At 43.9% G+C, this 21364-nt stretch overlaps 1 protein-coding gene and 1 long non-coding RNA gene across 2 annotated transcripts in view; one reads left to right on the top strand and one right to left on the bottom strand.

The window, feature by feature from the left end:
• Window positions 1-878: 878 nt before the first annotated feature.
• The window catches only part of LOC128896276 (disintegrin and metalloproteinase domain-containing protein 10-like), a 166816-nt gene continuing 146330 nt past the window's right edge, over window positions 879-21364 (bottom strand). Inside the window, exons 11-16 of the mRNA XM_054159527.1 lie at window positions 21175-21344; window positions 9797-9964; window positions 6676-6803; window positions 5660-5774; window positions 4818-4952; window positions 879-2600 (exon numbers count right to left, since the gene is read on the bottom strand). Of these exons, the coding sequence (XP_054015502.1) occupies window positions 1908-2600; window positions 4818-4952; window positions 5660-5774; window positions 6676-6803; window positions 9797-9964; window positions 21175-21344 (1409 nt within the window). The 3' untranslated portion in view covers window positions 879-1907. The remainder of the gene's footprint in view (window positions 2601-4817; window positions 4953-5659; window positions 5775-6675; window positions 6804-9796; window positions 9965-21174; window positions 21345-21364) is intronic.
• LOC128896277 (uncharacterized) lies at window positions 20088-21160 on the top strand. The gene is made up of 3 exons (XR_008461951.1): window positions 20088-20347; window positions 20460-20544; window positions 20628-21160. It is a non-coding gene; the product is annotated as an uncharacterized LOC128896277 (long non-coding RNA).

Below are 21364 nucleotides of genomic sequence, written 5' to 3'. Positions count from 1 at the left end.
GTGTCAATAATTTCTGATTCTTACTTTCTCCCACAACAAATCACGGCTGTTCGTGTACTCTTATGCACGAGTAATAGCATTTTTCTCATAAATGGAGTTACGTTTTTTTTTTTATATAACACGGTAAAAGATTAATTAAAATCCTGATAAATAATTTGTTTGCTAAGAACTTATTTTAACGCTCAGGATATTATTTGTTGTATCAACTATGATTTTCGACGCAATATGAAACATCTAGACAGAATAAATATTAAATAAATAATTATTTAATACTTGGACTAATGGCTGCTAAGAAGGAAACTGGGCAGTGACGTGATATCTAGCGGTGAAGAGACCGAACTAAGATGCCGACCTATAATCAGTGCCTCTATTGGGAAAACGTCTAAGTTGGTCCTCGAATAGTTCTCATTTTAATGGCTAGATGGCATCATATACATTATTCTTGTAGCGTCATGCTACATTTCCCGCTCCACTATACCGACAGTGATGGCAGAATGAGTGTATTGCGATTGATTGGCGCTGCTTACAAATTAGATGCTGCTGTATACATTATTAGGTATTGTTCGTATTAATACAAATCATGTAGACTGTATAAGGAGTCCTAACTGTGTAGTGTAGAAGTGTTATCAAAATCCCGAGCTTGAAGTTATGAACATTTCTACCACTTGCGGCGCAAGTGAGTACAGACTAAGATATATATATGTCATATGTGTATATATTATCATACAAATATGACATATATATATATCGTAGTCTGTGCGCACTTGGGCCGCGAGTGGACGAAATACTCATAACTTCAAGTTCGGGATTTCGATAACAGTTTTCTAGTAACTTTCTTAGGGAGTTGGATCTCCTTATACAGTCTTCATGATACAAATCTAACTATTACATTCTATGCCTTGAAAAGTCCCTAAAATGGCTGAAACATTGATGAAAGAAATAAACTATATACCAAACCAAAAGGATGGGGGAAAATCACCGTAATCCATATACACGTGTATTACAAGTATATCTTGCTGGTAGGGAATCTATAATATATTATAACATACGATTTATTGTACAGTAACAATCGTTCCTTTATATACACATATCTACGAGTTCAGCGCTGGACGATCTTACCCCTTCCTCCCTATATTTGGTCCGTTTCTATGCGAAGAGCTGTCTGGCTACACGTATTACAAGAACCCACTCGGCTTCGCAAACTTTCGCGAGCTTCCCTCTCACACACACCCCTTAATTCTCGAAACTAATCTACGGCGACAGCGGTATAAGAGACTGTACAATATTTACACGCGGAGTTCGACGCTAGTCGCGTCCCATTCTCGACGGGATCGATCGTTTCATCTCGCAAGTGGAGATCAAATATTGTCTTCTTAGACCTAGGCGCGGTGCACAGTTCGGTTAACCACTCCGAGGCTTCCGTTAACGCAAAATCGAACCCGAAGTTTTCTGTACAGTACGGAGAGATTGTCTGAATGGTTGCGTTGGGCTTCGATAGGCAATCAAACAGGGAAACAAAAGAATCGAATTTTCGCGGGTGATTACTGGTACAGTAGATCCATTTTCGAAGTGACAAAATCGAGCATGTTTAGGGCGATAAGATTTCTCACACTTACACAGGAATAGTGGGAAGTCACTCGAATCTGGGGTGGAAATCGAATCTTCAAAACGGAAGTTACTGTATTAAAATGAAACCAGTAAACAGGTTCATGATTGTTTTTTCAATGATAGCAGAAATACGGTGGATCTCTCTTTGAAGCGACAAGACTGCGACAAAAACGGAAACCCTAGACTCACCACCTTGCAACTTAAAAGATAAAGACACTTGTATCTCGGCCAACGTTCGAACGCATCGAAAGAACACCGTTTCCACAGAGTGGGTCAGAGTTCAATGTCCCTCTTCAGAACTAACTGTCTGCCAGCAACTCGGTCCGATCAGACGTCTGGGTTCTCGCTTCAGACGTTTCCCCAGGTGTGTCGGGTGTGTCCGGCACCACGAGAGGCTCGGTTTGATAACCGTAGGCGCCGCTTAAGGGGTTCACGATCGTCTTCGACGTGTTGCACAGTTTCTCGACCTGCACGCTTCTTCTCCAAGCCGCGACGCGCATCGATTCGCCGTTGTTCGATTTTCTTCGGGTGGGGGAGGAACTTGCACCGCGATTGCCGAGGAACAGTAGAGACAGTCGCCTCCAGCCGTTGGTCTCTTTCCTAGAGCCGAGTTTTTGCCTGGGAACATTCCCCTCGGCGTCTTCGCGCGTTTCCTCGTTTCTGGCGTCGCACAGTTTCTCGACCTCGTTCGAGGATCGTTCCTCGGACCCCGGGCGAGTCGAGTCTCTACCCAAGAGGCGGGAGATCCCCACCAGGAACGTGTTACCCTGCGAGGAGGACTCCTTCTTTCGTCGCGGAGATGCTAGGCTCTTCATCGTCTCGACGATCCTCTTCTTCAGACGCGAGATGTCCATGGATTGTATTTTGCGCGCCGAAGACCGTTGCTGGGGAATTGGATCGCTCGCGTTGGGGGGTTGGAGGGTCGATCTCGGCGTGGACAGAATTTTCACGAGACGATTGCGTCGTTTCCGCAGGAGACGAATCAACAGCACCTGGGGCATGAAACAAATTGGTTAGCTCTTTGTATTACTTTTGTAGAAGGTATCGCGGTCGAGTAGCTTGATTTTTGGAGGTGTTTGAGGAGGTTTGTAGAGGCTTGAAGGGAGTCGAAGAGCCTCCAAGAAAATTTAAAATGTTTGGAAGGGGTTTCGAGAAGTTTCAAGCTGTTTGAGGGAGTTCTGAGTCGTCCAATAACCTTGTGCCTGTTGTAGCTTTGCAACCAAGGCTTTTATGCAGAAAATCTATGAAGCAACAAATGATGAGAACATGAATATTTCATGATACTATTCACATGTTTGCTCAAACATTGTAATTTTTCTCTTAGTTGCAATTACACCGTTCTCATGGCAGCGATATTTTCGAAAACCTTCACCGTTACATTATCCCGTAGGAAGCTCGCACGTGATACGGTTTACAACATAATTCGTAGCAGCGTCGCGTTACTGTCGCCACTTTAATCCTATCTCCGGATGAATTTCCACCTGCTTTGGCGGCAGCGCAGGTCGGAAGTTGGCCAAGTTGCGTGGAATCGAATTTACAATATATTTCGCGCGACACCTTCCCGCGCTTAATTGCCATTCACTAACGTTCTCCCGTTTCTACAGCCCTATTTAATCGCGTTGGGTCTCGAGCTCTCATGATTTCCCGTGTTTCTAAATAATACGCTGAGGGAATGTGCCAACTTCCACGAATTTAAAAAACAAAGTACGCGTTCGAAACTACAAAAATAATAGGTTTTTCGAATGAAATAGCATAGTGACATAATTTTCTACATACATGACTGGACTGTAAATATTTATGCATTTATGACAAATTTTAAAACATAGAAAAATAGACAAGGATGTAAGGAAATGCATAAATATATAAAATATAAAAATAAATTATGACATTTCGAAGTCAGAACCATACTTTCATTTAAATTTCTTCAAACATTCGCAGACAATGCATGATTTTATCCAGAACAATATGAATTCTTTCGACTCGAGAAGCCCTTTTTGAAGAGGATTCCAATTCCAACAACAAAATGGTTATTTTCTGTTTAAGTCGGGGGAAGTATTAGACTCATCGATCCACCCTGAAACCTAATATTCACTCTAATGTCATGCGATGGAAACATGAAAGCCATACTGTGTATTTCGAGTTTCTTGATCCTAATCTAACCATCACGTCAGATGTTTATCGTCAACAGTTTGGGGTTGTGTTTAGCAGTCGTTAACAGACAAACGTCCGACGTTCGTAAACAGCAACCGAGTAATTCGGTTGCATGATAATGTTTGTCCACGCATTTCGAGATCCAGCCAACGGAATATTAAGGATTTAGGTTAGGAGGTACCATACACGCTGGCATATGGCTCCCATCAACCGATAACATTTTCGTCGCGACAAACCACGATCAAACGTAGAAACTCCGTCACCGACGATCGCTATTAACGATTCGATATGTCCCGATAAAATGTATTTAATTCCGACTGAGAAGTACAACTGGGTATACTCTAAAAGTCACATTAATTTCGCGACAATTGGATATTATTTAAAACATTTCTGCGATTCGCGATCGGAGGAACGCGTGTTTCAATTTACCGTAGCATCCGACGTGCGCGCAATGAACGACACGCGAAAATTAATTATTTCAATAATAAATACACGCTCCCTGTTTTCGCCAGCCGGCCAGAGATGGATTATAGTTATAAATCGAATTGATTGATTTATCATTCGATCGCGTTCCGCGTATAAGAGCACGCGAAACGTTTTCCCAGGCTTTCACTGTGGAAACAGGGGTACGTCGAGTATAATTGAATTGTATTTCTCCCGGGTGCGTTGTGCACTACAATTTTTTCCCGAGGATGCTAAAAAACAAAAAAAAAAAAAAAGAAAAACAGAACCGTGTAACATGTCACCGGAGTTGCCTTTCACCGGTCGGGAGTGAAACTTTTCAATTGACAAGACGCGTAATTGGATTTACATGGATATTCGACGCGTCAACAGTATTTTCGGCGTACGCAGATGCATCGAGGTTGCAAAAAACATACTTTCAACTTGTGTCGGTCGCGCGGATCACGGAGTTTGGGGAGAGGGAGTTATTTGTTTTTGAAACACACGGCTCCATTGGGAAAGCTGTCGAGTCGATGGATCACTTCAAAGCATTTCGCCCAAGGGCGAACGATCACGAAGCGTTCCGAGCAAGAAATCAACTGTACCGCGTTACTCACCGGGATTAACAGCAGAACCAAGCCAATGAGCGCGACGACGTACCAGTAGTCGGTCAGCCATCGTCGGAAGGTTGCCAAACTGGCGTCTGACAATAACAATCTTCTCAGTGTCGCTAAAGGCCCACTGGGGTCCACCTGAAATTATTAACAAGTGTTATCGAACAAATCTATTTAGTATGGTATGGTAGTACCACTGAAAGACGCTATTGATACCACCTCCCAACCAGACATTTAACAATTTGGGCCTTATAGCGGGGACAGTCTGGGGGGACACTCGTAATATATATATTTTACAGATTTGTATCATTTTTAACACGATGAGTCTGCATTGAAAATAAGTGGATACGTGTCTGAGCATTTTTGAGCCTTATGAGGGGCCTTATAGAGAAAGTACACCACTGACCACCATTGCAATAATTAGACTGCGGATAATTTAAATTGCTGTTTTTCACTTCTAAATACCGTAAACTGTGTTTTATTTTTAACCGACTTCGAAAAGGAGGAGGTTACTCAATTCGACATGTATATTGTTTTTTTATATTTAATATATTTATGCATTTGTCCACATCCTCGTATATTTTTGTATATTTAAATTTGGCGTAAATTTATAAATGTTCGCAACTTGATAATAATCCTATACACTGAAGTTGTGGATACATCATCAGGCCCAGTCATTGGGCCTTATGAATGTATTTCAAATAATACCTCGTATCCCAAGACAAAGTCTGCGAGGGCTCCGTGGAGTCCCCTCACCAGTAATAAAATTCCCGATGCCATGGAAAAAGTGTCGAGTGCATTTGGCGTCCCCCGTGCAGTCTCCCAGCTTGAATAGATAACCTTACCTCTCGACATCTCTGGAATACGTCGCAATAGCCATTGTAATCGTTGCAGGGCGTGCCTGGCTTCGACAGCATATCAGGAATATCGTACGGCGCTGAATTCCAGGCGAAGGATGATCTACAAAGAGATACGTCTCGTATGACTTCTCGAAGTCGAGCTAACAGTTTGCCTCTGTCGTTCGCAAACATTGTACAGGGCGTTTGGCAACAGGTGTCCGAGGCCTTAAGAGCCGAAATTACACCCGAAAATGAAATTGAAGCCAAAAATTTTGCTGCCGAATTTATTTTAAAAAATATGTTGTCTGCCAAACACTGTGTATAGATGTGGAAATGAAAGATCAGTTCTGGAAGTAATTCCTAGCCGTGTTAGGTCAGGTTTCACTTAATCTCTTCGCGCCCTTGGCCATATACGTGAACGTTTAGTTTTTTATAATTATAATTACTGTCAACAACGAAAAGAACAAAAGTTTGATAAGAAAAGAAATAATCGTCCCTGAAGAGGTTAACCTTCCCAGAGGTCTGCATCTGAGCAAAAGTTAACGATCACTGTCCTCAGTCCCTACCCTGATCCCCTAATCCCTCTTGTCCATGTCATTGAACTTCAACTTCATCTTATTACACAGAGGAATCAAGGGGTCTCTCCCGAATGCTTCAATTATCCCACGCGAGGCTACTCGAAATCTAACGAACACCTAATCCCTGATCTTTCAATTCCTCCTCGATCTTCTGCAGTCTTCGAATCTACATAGTCCCTGAGCTCAAAGCTAAAGTACAAAGGACAGTTTGCTCAGCGAATGTCTTCGTTGACAGGCGTGGAAGTCCACGAGCCGACTTCGGAGCGAATCTATAAAGTTAGCCTCCGACTCCATCGATCAAACGGAGATGCACGGTTATCGCTCGATGTAATTTCTTCGCGGAACACGCTCGGTGCTATTTCCTGGGGAACTGTTCCAGAGTGAAACGACTGACGCAGACATTCGCGCGCGGAACAACGTGTATGCACAATGATCGTCCCTCACAGGCACGGTTGATCCTCTCCTGGCAATTTACAACACAGTTCGCAGCTCTTGGTCGGGGGATCCTCGGGCCCGGCGATGCACTGACAGGATTCCAAGCCATAAGCCAGGCAAATGCTGCCGGTGCATTCCTGGAAGCAATGCAAGAGCCCGATAAAGTGTCAGCCTACATGCATAAACCTCTAAATACGAGGTAATTTCCGCGGGCGCCGAAGATAGATAAGCCCAAGTCTTGAATCGTTATTCTCTTACGAATCGTGTCTGCGTTCCCGTTATTTGCACGCTCGGAACAGCTTTGCGCCTTTCGAAATAACCATGCTCCGTTGCAAAAATTCACGGATGCGCCTCGCGCCCTTATTCATGTTTATTGCGCCTTCGTAAACCGACTTGGAGGGAAGGCAGCGGGGGTGGTACGCATTCGCGGCCATGACTCGGGGATTAATCAAATTTGCAGATCGTATACGTGATTTAGAGATATTTTTAGGATCAAGTCCGTTGATTTATATCCAGTGTTGGTCCGCCGTAATCATAATTACGATTACAATCGTAACCGTAATTTTAATAGAAAGTTCTCTACCTGTGCCTCGAATATTGATAATTAACAGCCTCGGCGTTCGGACTTCGGTATTGTATAATATCGATCGATCCGCTCGAAATACTGGCATTCCTAATCTGCAAGTACAATAACGTGTCCTTAACGCGGCGTCAGGCAGCCGACGGCGGGACACGGCCGTTGGGAAAAGTAGGAACTTTCGCGTTGCAGAATAATTTATTAGATAAGAATTAATGCCCGTGTTAAAGTGAAGATTTCTCGACGGGTTAGTCGGTTCATGCATTTTAATGTACGACATCGTCGACACTGTGTTTTCATTCACCCTCGGTATACTGGAACTTTCGTTAACGGTGTAAAATATAATATATGTTCGCGCAGCAAACACGCTTTGCCTGTATTCCCGCCGCAATACAGCCTACGACACGATCGAGACCACCGTCGAGATTTCTTGACAGATGAAAACGCTTCCACGAGTCGAAGGGTATTTCGCTCCACGCGAAGCCGTAAATCCAACCTTCGAGGCTGGAGCGAAGAGAAAAAGGGCGACGCGTAGAATAATGGCACGCGTGCACGTCACGAAACCGCTCCGCGAAGAATTCTTCTCAGAGCCGGTCGTAAGCTACGCAGAGCTTCCCTCGTTTCGTTCCCAAGCCTGTTCGGATTTTCCTGCGTGGCGAAATCGACGGCTAATGGAAATCTAAGCGCGAAACTTGTCCCGGAGAACTATAAAGTGGATTTCCCGAGACGAGGGCGATCGCAGAATTCTTCGAATTTACCGTGAATTATTATTTGCGAAATCCGAGTGGTACGGAGCTTCGAGTTGAAATGGATTTCGAAAATTCAAGTGGTCTTCTCGCCTCGCAGCTTTGAAGAATTGAATTTTCTTTACGTTTTCCGCCTGAGATATTTCTTTCGCCGGCACTCGGCGTTCCTTTTGCGTAGCCTAATTATATTTTTCCACGCAGTAATAAAGTTTAAATGACGAAACGTGCACTTTCCTAAATTCTTTTTCGTACGCGAGCAATTAATTCAGACGTTGAATTATGGAGCATTTAGCTTCGCATAGTTGGCGGACTAAAAGGTGCACCTGGTCAAATTCGTTATAAACTAATTTCCAGCTGCGTGCGCACGGTTCACAGTAACAATAATCAAACGTCTCTGTCCTCCGTAGCGCTGTTAGCGTTGTAACTTTGATAACGCGTATGCGGCGTTATGGTTTCTGCTACGATCACGGAAACGGCAGGCAGGGTCCAATGAATAAGTAGCTAGACAGCCCTAGCCAGCTTTGCGCAGGTTAATCGTAAATTCGCGCGAGTAATTTCAGCCACTATCGTCAGCTGCGACGATTTCATAAACTTCGCTCGTAAGCTTGACTAAATGCTACGTGGAGTAGTTTAAGTAACGCCGTACTTCTTCGTTTCGTTCTGGCCTAACTCTTTATTACCGCATTTCACGGTGCAATATCTCCGTTTCCGCAGCTTCAGTGTACAAAAACTAGGACGTTCGTTAGCAGGTGATCGTACGGACATAAAGAGAGAACCACATTAGAAAGCCAAATATTAGGTGTTTTTCGTGTATATTTTACAGAGAAAAATTTATTTAATTTTTGTTGAGGTTTAAGGATATTTTAAGTATCCTTTAAAGCACACTTGGTAATATTTACAATTTATTTTTAGTAGGAGATTTTCTAGTAGTGAGATATTATAGAGTTTGAAAGTGCGAAGATACTCTGCGATCTCTACTCTGTTTTCTTCCTTGCTTGGAAGAAACACGCAGGTGGACCTGTTAAACTGTCAAATTCCAACCGACAGTCAACTCGTAAAGACGTTCGAGTTAAGGTCGATTCAGACTATACGACACACACCGGCACCGACACGACAAAACATTAAAATACGCGTTTTAATGGTACTATTCACACTATTCCCGTTGACGGAACGTTCAGGTCGGTGTCTGTTAGGTGTGAATAGTTCCATTAAAACGCGTGTTTTAATGTTTTATCGTGTCGTTGCCGGTTCGTGTCGTATAGCCTAAATCGACCTTTATTATTGAATTATAGTTCACAATAAACGAGCGCGTGAGGTTCGCGACAGTTTTCCCAAATCGTCACACTCCACTGGAAACGGGACAAAAATACTAACGGCAGCTTAACCCTGCGCTAATGGCGCAACGTAATGCATCCCGCGTGCGTTCGTATTACCTTGTCCACCCCCTTGTACGTCAAGAAACGCGACGTTCACAGAGTACCCAATTACCATACTCCCTTAATCTAAACACTCCGTATCAGCATATTCCATGCAGCGCGGCATGGCCTATTTTGTCTGCGCGGTTTCCAACGATAAGGACGTCAACGATCATAAAGATCTGCGCGTTGTGGGTTACCCCCTCTCCGAATGCCCGTAGAACTTGACAGGCGAATGGATTGACCACTTTCTCGCAAACTTCCGCTCGTACATCAACGATACGCGTGAAAAGGCGGCCCAGCCGAGGAGACGCGACGGAAGTTCGCCATGGAAGACGAAGGGGATCGAGGAGCGTTGTAGAGAGTGAAAGGGGGAACCTGCGTGTACTCACCCCCATGTAGCAGACGAACTCCTCGTTGCATATGGTCTTGTTAGGTTTGCTGATGGATGGCGGACACTGGGGACCGCGACCGTCGCAAAAGCTCGCGTCCCTGCATCCGTTGTCGTCCCTGCACTTATCGCCATTGCGCAGAGTACAGCCGGATGTGCAGCAGGGACCCTGGAACAGAACATCGCTAGGTACGGTATCCATAGATAACACTGACTCGAGTGAAATGTACATGGAAATGTTCATTTTTTGGGTTGACGTAGCGATTAAGCTCGAAATGTAGAACCAAATTTCCCTTGTACCTTGATGAATACTTTTTTGGAGAATTTTTTAAACAGTAGACAGTGGGAGAGAATTCTTTTTTATGTCTTGAAAGTATGCTACCATTTGGTACCATGTAAATTTTGCGTGAAATATTTGTTCGTGCACCAAATAATTTAGGAGTAACCGCAGGTAGGGTTTCATAACTCAGCCTTGCGTATCTTTGATTAAAATATTTAGAAGTGACGACGAGAAGAAGGATTCCATTCCATTATCACTTTCCAAGATAAACAATTTCATTCTGTCTCTGGTATCGTAAAAAGTAAGACAAAAGCAGCGCGCTACTTATCTTCGGGCGCACAATGAAACGAACGCGATTAATGGTGGGCGATAACTATTGGTATTACGTGGTCACGCGAGCAATTTCCCGCCGGCTGATTGCGATTTTATAATTGCCGCATACTCGCGGCTTTATCTCATCGAAAATTCATGATTCACGGGTCTTCTGGCGCAACGTACGACACGACGTTCTTTTTTAGACCACAATTCAGTGACTCGGTTATCGGCGCTGCTTTGTCGCTCGCTAATTTATTTCGCCACGTGTCGATGATAATGTGCTGGCCGCTCTTGCTGGTGTGCATACCGGGAAGGCATTGTACACGGGGCTGCGAACAATATCTCGATTTTTCATACGGTTTTAGGTGTCGAGCCAGTGTTCTGTTCTTTCTTCAACTCCAGGTTCCGTTGTACTTCTGTATATTCTGGTTTACTTTCCCATTTTCACGCATTTTCTTTACTTTTTCATATCTGTAGAACATTTTCTTTTTTCTTTGATTATTTTCCTGCATTTTCCTTCTTAGAACATTTTTTTTTTCCTCTTTTCCCTTGAATTATTTTCCTGTATTTTTTCCCTTAGACCATGTTTTCTTTTTCTTCCTTTCCCTTTGACATTTTCTTTCCTTGGGGAAATTCCCCTCCGAATTGTATTTTCCACAGTTTTCCGCCATTTTCTATTTTGGATTAATGTTTTTTTATCCTATTACATCGTTGCCTCAACATTTTCATCGAAATGAAGAAAGTTTCATTTAAAAAACGAAATCACATCCCTCGAGATTTGAACACGGGACCTCGTGAATAGCAACCGTGTGAGCTAAGCATTATGCTACTTAGTACTTTTAAAAAGGTTCACAAGTTTTTTCTATAAATTTCCCATCAGAGCGTTTTAACAAGATCAATGTATTTATTTAATTTAACATGATTTAATGTTATACAATTATTTAAATCTCTTGGTACTGGTGTATACGTTCTGAAATCCTGTGCAGTTTGTAACTGTTACATATATAGCGTGCAGTGGTCCATGATGTGTACTAGTTCGTACAAATAAACTGACTGCAGTCGATCCACGAACTGTTAGCAATTAATGCGTAAGCCAAGTAGCTTCGAGCGAGTGAACTTGAAAGCACCATAATATTTGGTGCGGTTTCAAAGCTACAAACGTAGAATGAAATCTCTTCCTCTGTTGTCAAAGTAAACGGTTGAAGCTGTTTACCATTTACCATTCATGCATTATCATTTTGGTTTAATTTCAGTTCGTTATACTGTTTTTCTCTGCGTCGTTTCACTTCTTCCCCGACTCCATTCTAGAAAATTCCGATTTACGAGGTTCGAGGAACTTGAAAAGCAGCGCGAATCGGTGAAATGCGCTTAAGCGGAATTAAAAGCAAATTCTTTGAGGTACAGTTCAAACAACCACGTATAAAAGCACTTCTTCGCTGTTATAACGTTTTACTTCCTTCAGTCCCTATTTATTTCCGGGGAACGTCGACGTTTGAAACAAACAAATCCAGAAATGCAAATTAAAAAGGAATACCCCTTAAAAGGTGGTGTTCACTCATTAGTACCATCGAGACAAATAAATATTGCCGGTTACTTCTTCGGGAATTTACTTTTCACGATCATCTGTGGCAGGATAAATATGTGTAGAACTTCAGGAACACAGAGGGAAGTTTCAGACTTCGACAAAGTGAGATACGCAAACACATCGAAGAAGTACACCGAAAGACGAGAGGCACAAACAGACCGCGAAGCCGCGATTTCACGCTCGGGAAAACTTCCTCCGGTGTTTGTCTTCTATTGACGCATGTATCTCAATGGCGAGGATCACGAAGTGCCATTTTGGGCGCTAATCGGTCGAGAAAATGCCCGTGTCTCGTTTCAGGGACCTTATTCAGGTTGGTGACAAAAAAATGGTAGATTAATTTCTATATAGGGTGTTAACAAATATGTGGGACATTTTTTTAGGATCAAGTCTTTATACCAGTACGAATCGAAAAATCTTTTACAATTTTGCAATCTGAGGCTTTGTTGGTGAGATATAAGCGGTTGAAATTTGCAGTCGCAGTCGCACATGGACGGCTCACAATCAACTGCGAATCAGCTGGTTGGCGGAATGACGCTAGTGAGTGTATATCGGTGCGTCTTTTTCGTGTGTGAGTGCCGTCCATGTGCGACCGCGTCGGAAGTTACAACTGTAAATTTCAATCACTTGTATCTCAACAACGAAGCCTCAGATTGCAAAATGGTAAAGGACCTTTCGATTCGTACAGGTATGTAGACTTGATCCTGAAGAAATGTCCCACATATTTGTTAAAACCCTGTATAAGTGTTTAAAAAGTAAAATTTAATATATAAATTGAACATATTTTGGGCTAATTTTTGTTCGAGAAATCATGAAAATATATTGATAATAATACCCTAACAAAGTGAAAACGCACTCTTTTGATTCCTAGAACGATCACTCGACCTTTTCTCGAGAGTTCAAACGTCGAGGCCTCGATTTCGGATAATTACTGTGTATTTAAAAAAGGTCTGTCGAGCAGAGACTCCGGCAGAACGAAACGTTTGCCAAACGACGTTCGATTTCCCCTGGCGGGACCGCGTTTGTGAACGAGTTACAGAATCCACGAAACCCCCGAACGGGGGAATCCCAACACGAATCGATCCCGGGCACAATGGAAACGACGATTTATCAGAGACTCAGCGTCTTCTATCAGGAGCGACTCCCTGGGCACGTCGGGGCGCGATAATTTTCGGTTTAATTAAATCGACGAAAGGCTGAGGACCGCTGGGAGAACGATAGAGGGGCTGCGGGACGTTTAAGCGAATCGAATGATTTTCGCTTAACGTGCAGATAAGAACGATCTACGGTTTGAATATCTGATGGAAGGATACCCGTGGGATCGACAGTCGATGCTTGGAAAATAAGGTTCCCCGGTCCGTTGAGTTTTCCGGTTCAACGAATTGGCACGGATAGCAACGGAAGAAATTCGATGCTGATGCAAGTGGATGTATTCTCGGCCGGTGCATATATCAGAAAATAAATAACCCGATGGAAAGCGGAGTCGGTCCACGAGAATGTTGCCGGCGATCGGGAAATCCGGCCCTGTGCGCTTTATCAGCGCGCTGCATTCGCTCGCTGGCGATTCCGTTGCGACGCGGATCGCCGTATCGGGGCCGAGAGGAAGACCAACGCCGAGAGATCTCGTGGTGATACTGTTTTTCGAAGAGTCTGTTGATAAAGCGCTACTGGGAAATCGAAGGATTACCAACGGGTGAAGGGACATGCTGAGTCAGTGTCCTGGAAAACACAAAAGGGAAGAAATGTTGATGTGCTTTCATGGAGGTTTGGATACCTATTCACAGCAGGAACTTTCAAGTTGCAGTTCCACTGGTACGTAATTAGTTTGAGAAGGTTCTGAGAATTGGTTTAGTTACTTGTGAGTTGGATCGTGAGAGTTGTAATTTCTCAGAATAATATGTACTGCGGTTTTATGGAGCTTCTGTCTTGGAAGTGTCTTCCAAGTTGCAGTTCCACTGCTACATAATTAGTTTAAGACGAGATGAGTAACCGAGACGATTCCGAACCACAATTTCTTTTGCAAAAATGTCGCATGGTGCTTCGTTTTTGAATTATTAACGAAAAACCACCCGACCAATAGCAGCGCTCGTGTAGCGCGCGCTCAGTCGCGAGAGCATAGGCTCGAGCCAGGATTGGCTGGCTACGCCAGGTCGTGGCTAGCGTACTCGAACGCTGCGATTGGTCGATGGTTTTTCGTTAATAATTCGAAAACGAACCACCATGCAAGATTTTTGCAAAAGAAATTGTGGTTCAGAATCGTCTCAGCTACTCCCAATTACCCTTCTTACATTAATTCTGGGACACCCTGTACATTTTCCTTTACTACACAACTCGCTGTATCGGCACTATAAGAAACTATTGACGAATTAGGGCAGTTGTCAATTTCTGTACTACTCTAGTAAGGAACTTCCAGATTGCAATTCCTCGATGATTTAGGATATATCTCACCCCTATAATTGCACCCCCAACGTATCTGATTTCCCACTCGATTAGGACGAGAGCTTCCACCCTAGCCCTATTATCCGATCCCAAGAGCAAGCGTTCTTCATTCCAAGGTAACGATTAACGTTTTCAATCAGTGAACGATAAGGCTTATCTTTCCCTGCGCCATGAAGCTGCAATTCGAAGAAGATTTACGCCCGGGCCTTGCTCTTCGTTTAGCTTCCACCTTTCGTGAATTTTTAATCAATGGTAAGATGTATCGCTAGACTTATCTTGACGAGATTCGAGAATGATCGAAGCCCGGTGTGGAAATTCGAGCCGGTTCAGAAATCTACTCTGCCATCGCTTCATCGACCTCTTCGTTTAGCCCCGCGTCTACCTAATCGCTCGACACCGTTAATTTGCTGACGATTAGTCTTATCTACGTGTTCATAATTCAGTTTCCGAAACTCCTAACACCAGCCCGTCATTAATTCGAGCACCTCGCGAGCGTTCAAAGCCCTCATCGAAATTTCTTCCAAGCTTGCAAAGTGCAACCCTTTAGTGGCCTTTATTAAAGATTGAATCGAAAGACGGAATCGAAATGATCTCGAAATGACGCATTTCTAGATCTCTAAATAGCTTCTACCTCGAACCGAACCAGGTATCCAGGTAGACACGTACTCGACGGCCCATCCTGTACATCTAACCCAGATGCAACACATATCGAGCCTGCACGTAGCATACACCTAACCGATCTAACGCAGTTGTATACCATTACAATTGGCGAATCGTTGGCGCGGAGAGGGTTCACGAAAATTAGGGACAGAGCCAGAGCTATGCAGTGGATTCGCAGTGGACCACGAGTTCGCATGACGCACACGCCTGATGGCCTACGACGTAATAACGGAAACCAAGCGATTTTCCTCCTCGAGCTTTATGACGGCGAATTCTCGACTTCTTCTACCGTCCTCTCTACACCGGAACGTAATAACACGGGCTGAAACGAATCAATTTATCGAATTTCAATACTTGGTAGAATTCCTTGGACGGAGAAGACGGGAGAGCTCGACAATGGCGGGAAATAACGGAAGCCCGTCCTCCTTCGAGTAATTGCCGCCGCGGATGTAGCGAAATGCCACCGGCTAACGAACCGTGGAATTATTCGAATCGCTCCTAATGGAATTCGTCACTGGCCGACGGAAATATTTTGATTCCGAGCAGCTGCTCCGGTTCTTTGTTACCTGCGATCGAATTAATCATCCCGTTCCTTGGGGGACCCTTTGTCTGGCGTGGTCGTTGATTGCCTATTCGAATGAGATAATTATTAAATCTTAATTAAAAGGAAGTGAAAAATTTAAATCAAGATTCGTTGGTATTTTAGAAACTTTTTAATATTTTCTTGAAACCCTGTCTTCTTATTCTTTTGGAGGTTATGTTATACCAGGGCCATAAAATCTCATGATCTAAACACTGTAATGAACTATACCCACATAGAATTTCTTCTAATTTTAATAGATCGAGTTTAATCGGCTCGTTAAAATGGATGCCCTCTTATCTGATTGTCTAAAACGTCGAAGATGTTATGAGCCATCATCGTCGAACCGTATCAAAGTGATATCCTCTTTTTAACGAATACATGACGAACGATCCAAGCCACCAGAGATGCGATCCTTCAGCAAGAACGGTAATGCGACTTCCTTCGATAAAACGAATCCCTCGCGTTCTATTTTCAAAGCGCGGGTCTGCGCACACATGCACCAGCGCGAGCACGACGCCCCCTATCTGCGTTTCAATCGTGACACCTATACGTGCTTCATTTCCCTGCAGAACTCCTCCCGGGATCGCAATCCCTTATCCTTAATGCTGTCACGAGGAAGAACGCGACACCCTGGAGGATATCGGTGAACATCCACCTTTGCCACCCACTCCTGTTTCGTATCCCCAACCCTCCCCACTAGTCCTTCGTATTATCTTGTGTAACTGCCTGAAGGCGGCACCAAGACACAGCGTTTTCGAAACATAGTTAGGTGGAAGCGGCAGGAGTAGACGCCTTTAAGATTTCTTCACGTTTCAAATTTACATTCCAAATATTGATGTGGGATCAAGCAAGAGGAGTTGCTATGATGTTATGAACACGGATGCGTAAATTAAAAGAAATAAAGTTTAATAAAAAGGTAAAAATGGTGTGGTACAATGAAATCCGGTTATCGATGTTTACTGCTCGCTGGCTACGTTCAAACTGACCGTTTTCCTTTTTTCGAAAGTAAAGGTATAACGCTCACATCTGTTTTCCATCCATTCGCACTTTCATCCTTCCTTCTCTCTGCATTTCTCACGTCGAGGTATTGCTTGGCTTTATTACTCGCTACGGTTAACTTGAAAAACCAGACCTTCCGTCCACGTCACTGCAATTTGCCATTTCCACCCGAATTTTAACCAACCAACAGACCAATCAGAAACTGTTTTCCCTCAAACATACAAAATTGTACGCCTACTACGACTGTTCGTAGAAGCCACATTCTTTCCGTGTCTAACTAGCCGTCAAGGTATTTGGTCATAGTAGCTATACCTAGCTATACACTAGGTATTTTATATCATGTCTCTAGTATTTTACAAGTTGAATTGTCGAGGCAAGTGTCGAGCGCGATTAAATATTCTCAGGCGAGACGGGTTCTGTCAGCTGAAGGAACAAATTCGGTACACCTTCGATTCTAATTATGGCACGTCTGGAATGTGCATCGAGGTTTCCCCAGGAATCTATCAAATACTTTCGAAATTACCGAGGTTAAAAGTTACCTCCTAAACGTATTAGCCCGGGGAATTTATAATCGAAAGTCATGAAATATTCTTTCGCGATAATTCGACCCTTTAATATTTTCTTGAAACCCTGGGGCAGACTAAGCTACCGCGAGTTCGGCAAACGTGGACTTGGTTGTAACTGTGCCAAACTTTCGTGGAAAATTTGTCAAGCTACCCAGAAACAATCGAAGTCTGAAGTTGTCCGAGAACTTGTTAGCTACCACCAAACCTAGTAGGTGGGGGGTTGAAATATTCTTCGGCGATAACCCTGGAACCTTTGCCAGGCTGAGCAAGCTGTTCCGTGTAATTGTATTAAAGTTTCATAAGAAACGTGTCAAGTCGCACGAAGTCTGAGAACTTATCGTCTGGCTATTACCGGGGAACTTCGTGGTCCGAGTTCATCAACCGTTTGCAGTCACTTGGCAAAATAATACACACCTATTCCACTGCAACTTTCACGTCTGCGTCGTTTCCCGCCATTTTTCCCACCCTTTTTCTCATCAGAGTTGACCTACATCATCTTCTCTAATTCTGATCTCGTTATTTAACGTGCTAGCAATTTTATTCCGAAAGTTAAAAGGTCGTAGAATAAAACATCGAAGGCCCCCTTCCACTTATCTGTTTTACTTCTACCCCCAAAAAAATTCGATAAAGCGTCCCGTTTCTTAGCAGTCCGTACCAGGACCTCCCATTAATAAATTAAGTCTTCGAAGAGCGCAATATTTCCTAGGACACCCTAATACTGCTGCTTCCGCTTAATGTCCGCAGCTTCCTCTCGGTTCCTCTTCCCTCCCTTGTTCATTGCAGGCGTCGTTTCTTTCAACCGCCGAGCAAACACGCGTCCCGAAGGAGGTCGCCCATTCGTCTACGTCCCAGGCGTTCGTTCCGTGGATCTACGTGTTTTGCATCCGGCACTTTTCTCCCGCGATCCACCTAATGCATCGACTTCCGCGAGCGGCGCTTCCCCCGATTCCACCACCTTTTTTCTGTTAACGCTTCCACTGCAACCCCTCCGCCAGCCATCTCCGCGCAGTTGGTCCTGGCCTCGATCGTTCCCGACGCCTTTTACCGTTTCTTCCCTCGCGTTTCTTTCATCAGTCGTAAGAGCAGCTGGCGGGTGACTATCTCCCGTTGTTCGAGATAGCGTGACGAGAAAGAAAGTAGCCCTCTATCGAGCAGTCGAGTTTCAGAATCTTGACGATTGGTATCCCCGTGACGGGTAGATCCGAGGATGTCCGTGGTGGCTTCGTGATTCGTTGGAATGTAGAACGGATTTCGCATGTTTCGTTCCACCATCCCCACTGTCTCAGCCTTAACGATCAATTTAATTTAGAACCTTAACAAAAATGAATTTCAGCCTCGATTTTCCTTTGATTAATTAGTCTCATTTTCCACGAGTATATCGAAAGCCAGGGACACGCGACAGCGGACCAACATTGAAAATTAAACTCGTCTCCTCTCTCAGCCCGTGTTTGCCACCTCGTCGACGATAACACCGCGTATCTGGAAACCAGAGACTCCGAACATACCTGGAAACTAATTCTCGACTTCGTGCCATCTCCGTGGTCGTCCGTGACCAGGAAGATTCTTCGAGCGAGAAGAATCGTACGTGCACGAGATTGCTCGCAGCCCGTAATACGATCTGCTAGGAGAGCAATGTTACCGGGAAAAGTGGTCGTTTCGGCGGTGTTCATGGAAACCGCTGTGGTGTATTCAAGGACGTTTGGTCTCAGGAATTGAACCCGTTGTTGCTGCGTTTCGCTGGCTCTTCGTCGTTTCTTGCCATCAACATTGCATTTTCCTGGGTCGTTGTTATTTCCTTCAATATTTTCATTTGTTCCACGGATTTCTCTTGCTTTTCACTCTGGCTACTGTTTATTGTTTCACAATCCCTAGGGCTTGTAAGTCGATGGTTCGTATTCACCTACATATTTTTCTTCACCTCCTAATGTGTTCATTTTCCGGAATCCTTATTGTATCTTCACTCCTTTTCCTTTCTTTGCCTTAGAGGAAAATTTCCTTTTGTTTTCCAGATCTCTAATCAACGCTAGCTGGGTTATTTTCACCCCATTTCCAATAACGAGTCCAGATTTCCCGGAAAAAATTGGAAACTATTTTAGAGGATTCGAACCCGAGACCATTGTGGTCACAAGCAAGCACGTTAATCACTGCGCCAACGAATTTTCTTTACCGATTTCGTTCCTCCCAACCACTACTGCTAACTTCACAATAATCTTCACTTCTAGGAGATCGAATGCTTTACGAAACAGGTACAATAATATTCCCGTCACAAAAGCGTGTAATAATTTCTTTTAAAATTATCGCCAATTTCGATGTTTATTTTACTTCAGTGCAATTCCTTGGAACCACCTGGCAAGATTGACGCGATGGGGACGGGATTTCTCGAGTCGGCCCCTTTCACATTCGATTTACAGTTTGCATCTCATCGACCCCCCACTCCACTTAAGGAGCGTCAAAGTTCGCTGCGACGTAAATTACTGCCGTCTCGATTTCAACCGCGGAAGGAGTTCGTCTACTCATTATCGGCGGCCCGTTTAATTATCCAACGCACACCGTAGGAGAGTATCGAAGTTCTACACGTCCGGGGTAACAAACGAGCGGCATTGGTCGGATTAACGCGAGACCGACGCGCTCGCGCGAGGCTACGGGACGCATGTAACTGCGCGTTTCGCGTTTAATTACGGCTTCACTGTATCATTAATAAACATCAATATCCGCCATACCCACCCGAAGCCCTCCCACGCCCCTTCCACGTCGCGTTATATTAATTGGCGACGTTACACGTTAGGGGGTTGTAATCGGACGCAGACATATTCGGTACGGATTTCATTTCGGGGGTGATTTATGAAGGGCTCGTTATTAAGGGGAGTTCCCATTTGACAGGTCGGAAAAATTGATTCATTTTTCGTGACACGCGCGAAGGATGCATTCTGGCTGTTGCTTATTGTTTTCCAACCCCTGGAGATTGGAAATCGATGGGTTGTATTCGGAAATAAGTAACGGGATTCTTTTTTGGACCGTCTAAAAATAACGGATGCTTATTTATTGTTTTAACTACGGTGACAACAACAACTCCCGAAAGTTTCACCCTCCGAAACTATTCCATGTAATGATTCTACGAAGAACAACATGTACGTATTCGTTTTAATTTAAGAAGGTGAGACACGGTTATTATTTAAGTTTATATGGATCTTTTTTATTTCTTTACATCCTTGAATAAAAAAATGCCACTGTTTCGTCCAGGGAATAATAGTGTTCATCAAGTCCCCGAGGGAAATCGATATTGCACGTCTGTGTTCCGTTCTGCAGGACGTGTTACCCTTTCAAGGTATGCGATACGAATTCATAACATATTCAGCATAGATTGTAGCCTTTGTAGGAATGAAAATGGGTCTCTGTCGAAATTTCAAGGAAACTCGCTGCTTGAAGGGGCACGGTTGCAATTTCTGTCGCAACGTTTCCATTCAGGGGCTTTAAAAAATAGAAACCTCTCGGTCCCTCGGTATTCATGGGAAGTTATGGTAAATGGTCCGTCGTAGGTACGCTTTACTTGCCTCGTTTAATGCATCTCGGAAAGCATAATAGAATGGGCCTTGCAAAAATACATGCTGCTACTAAAAAAATCGTGAATTTTCTTTGCTTGGAATAATCTCACAAAAAATAGTAATCTGAGGCTCCTTTATGAGATCCAATATTGTAGTATACTAGAATAATCACAGAAAATATTCCAATCTAAAATCGCATTCTTCTCCGTAGGAATTTTTCTGTTTTCTACAGGCGTACAATCTCGTCATTGCTTCACAGGTGTCGGGAGGTTACGGGTCCCCTTAATAGCGCAACAAAGCAAAGTTTAAAAAGGTAGATCGCGCCCCGGGAGGAACATTAGACTTAATCGCAGTTCGCCGACGAAACGAGCGTTTCTGAACAGTCAGCAAATGAACGAAAAGGGGCCACTTACCTGACTGGGACTGCACACTGCACCATCGGCAAGACGACAAGGTATCTCATGAGAGGGATGATGGAGTCGTTGAGGGTGGCAACAAGGGTCGTTGCAGTCCTCCTCCCATCCGCAATCACACTCTTCGCCGTCTTCCACCACGCCGTTCCCGCAGATGGCAGTCTGAGGCTCTGAGAAATCATCGATTCTC

Source organism: Hylaeus anthracinus, unplaced genomic scaffold (genome assembly GCF_026225885.1).
Source record: "Hylaeus anthracinus isolate JK02 unplaced genomic scaffold, UHH_iyHylAnth1.0_haploid 0, whole genome shotgun sequence".
In the NCBI taxonomy this organism is placed as follows: Eukaryota; Metazoa; Arthropoda; class Insecta; order Hymenoptera; family Colletidae; genus Hylaeus; species Hylaeus anthracinus.
This window is presented reverse-complemented; position numbering and strand designations above follow the sequence as displayed.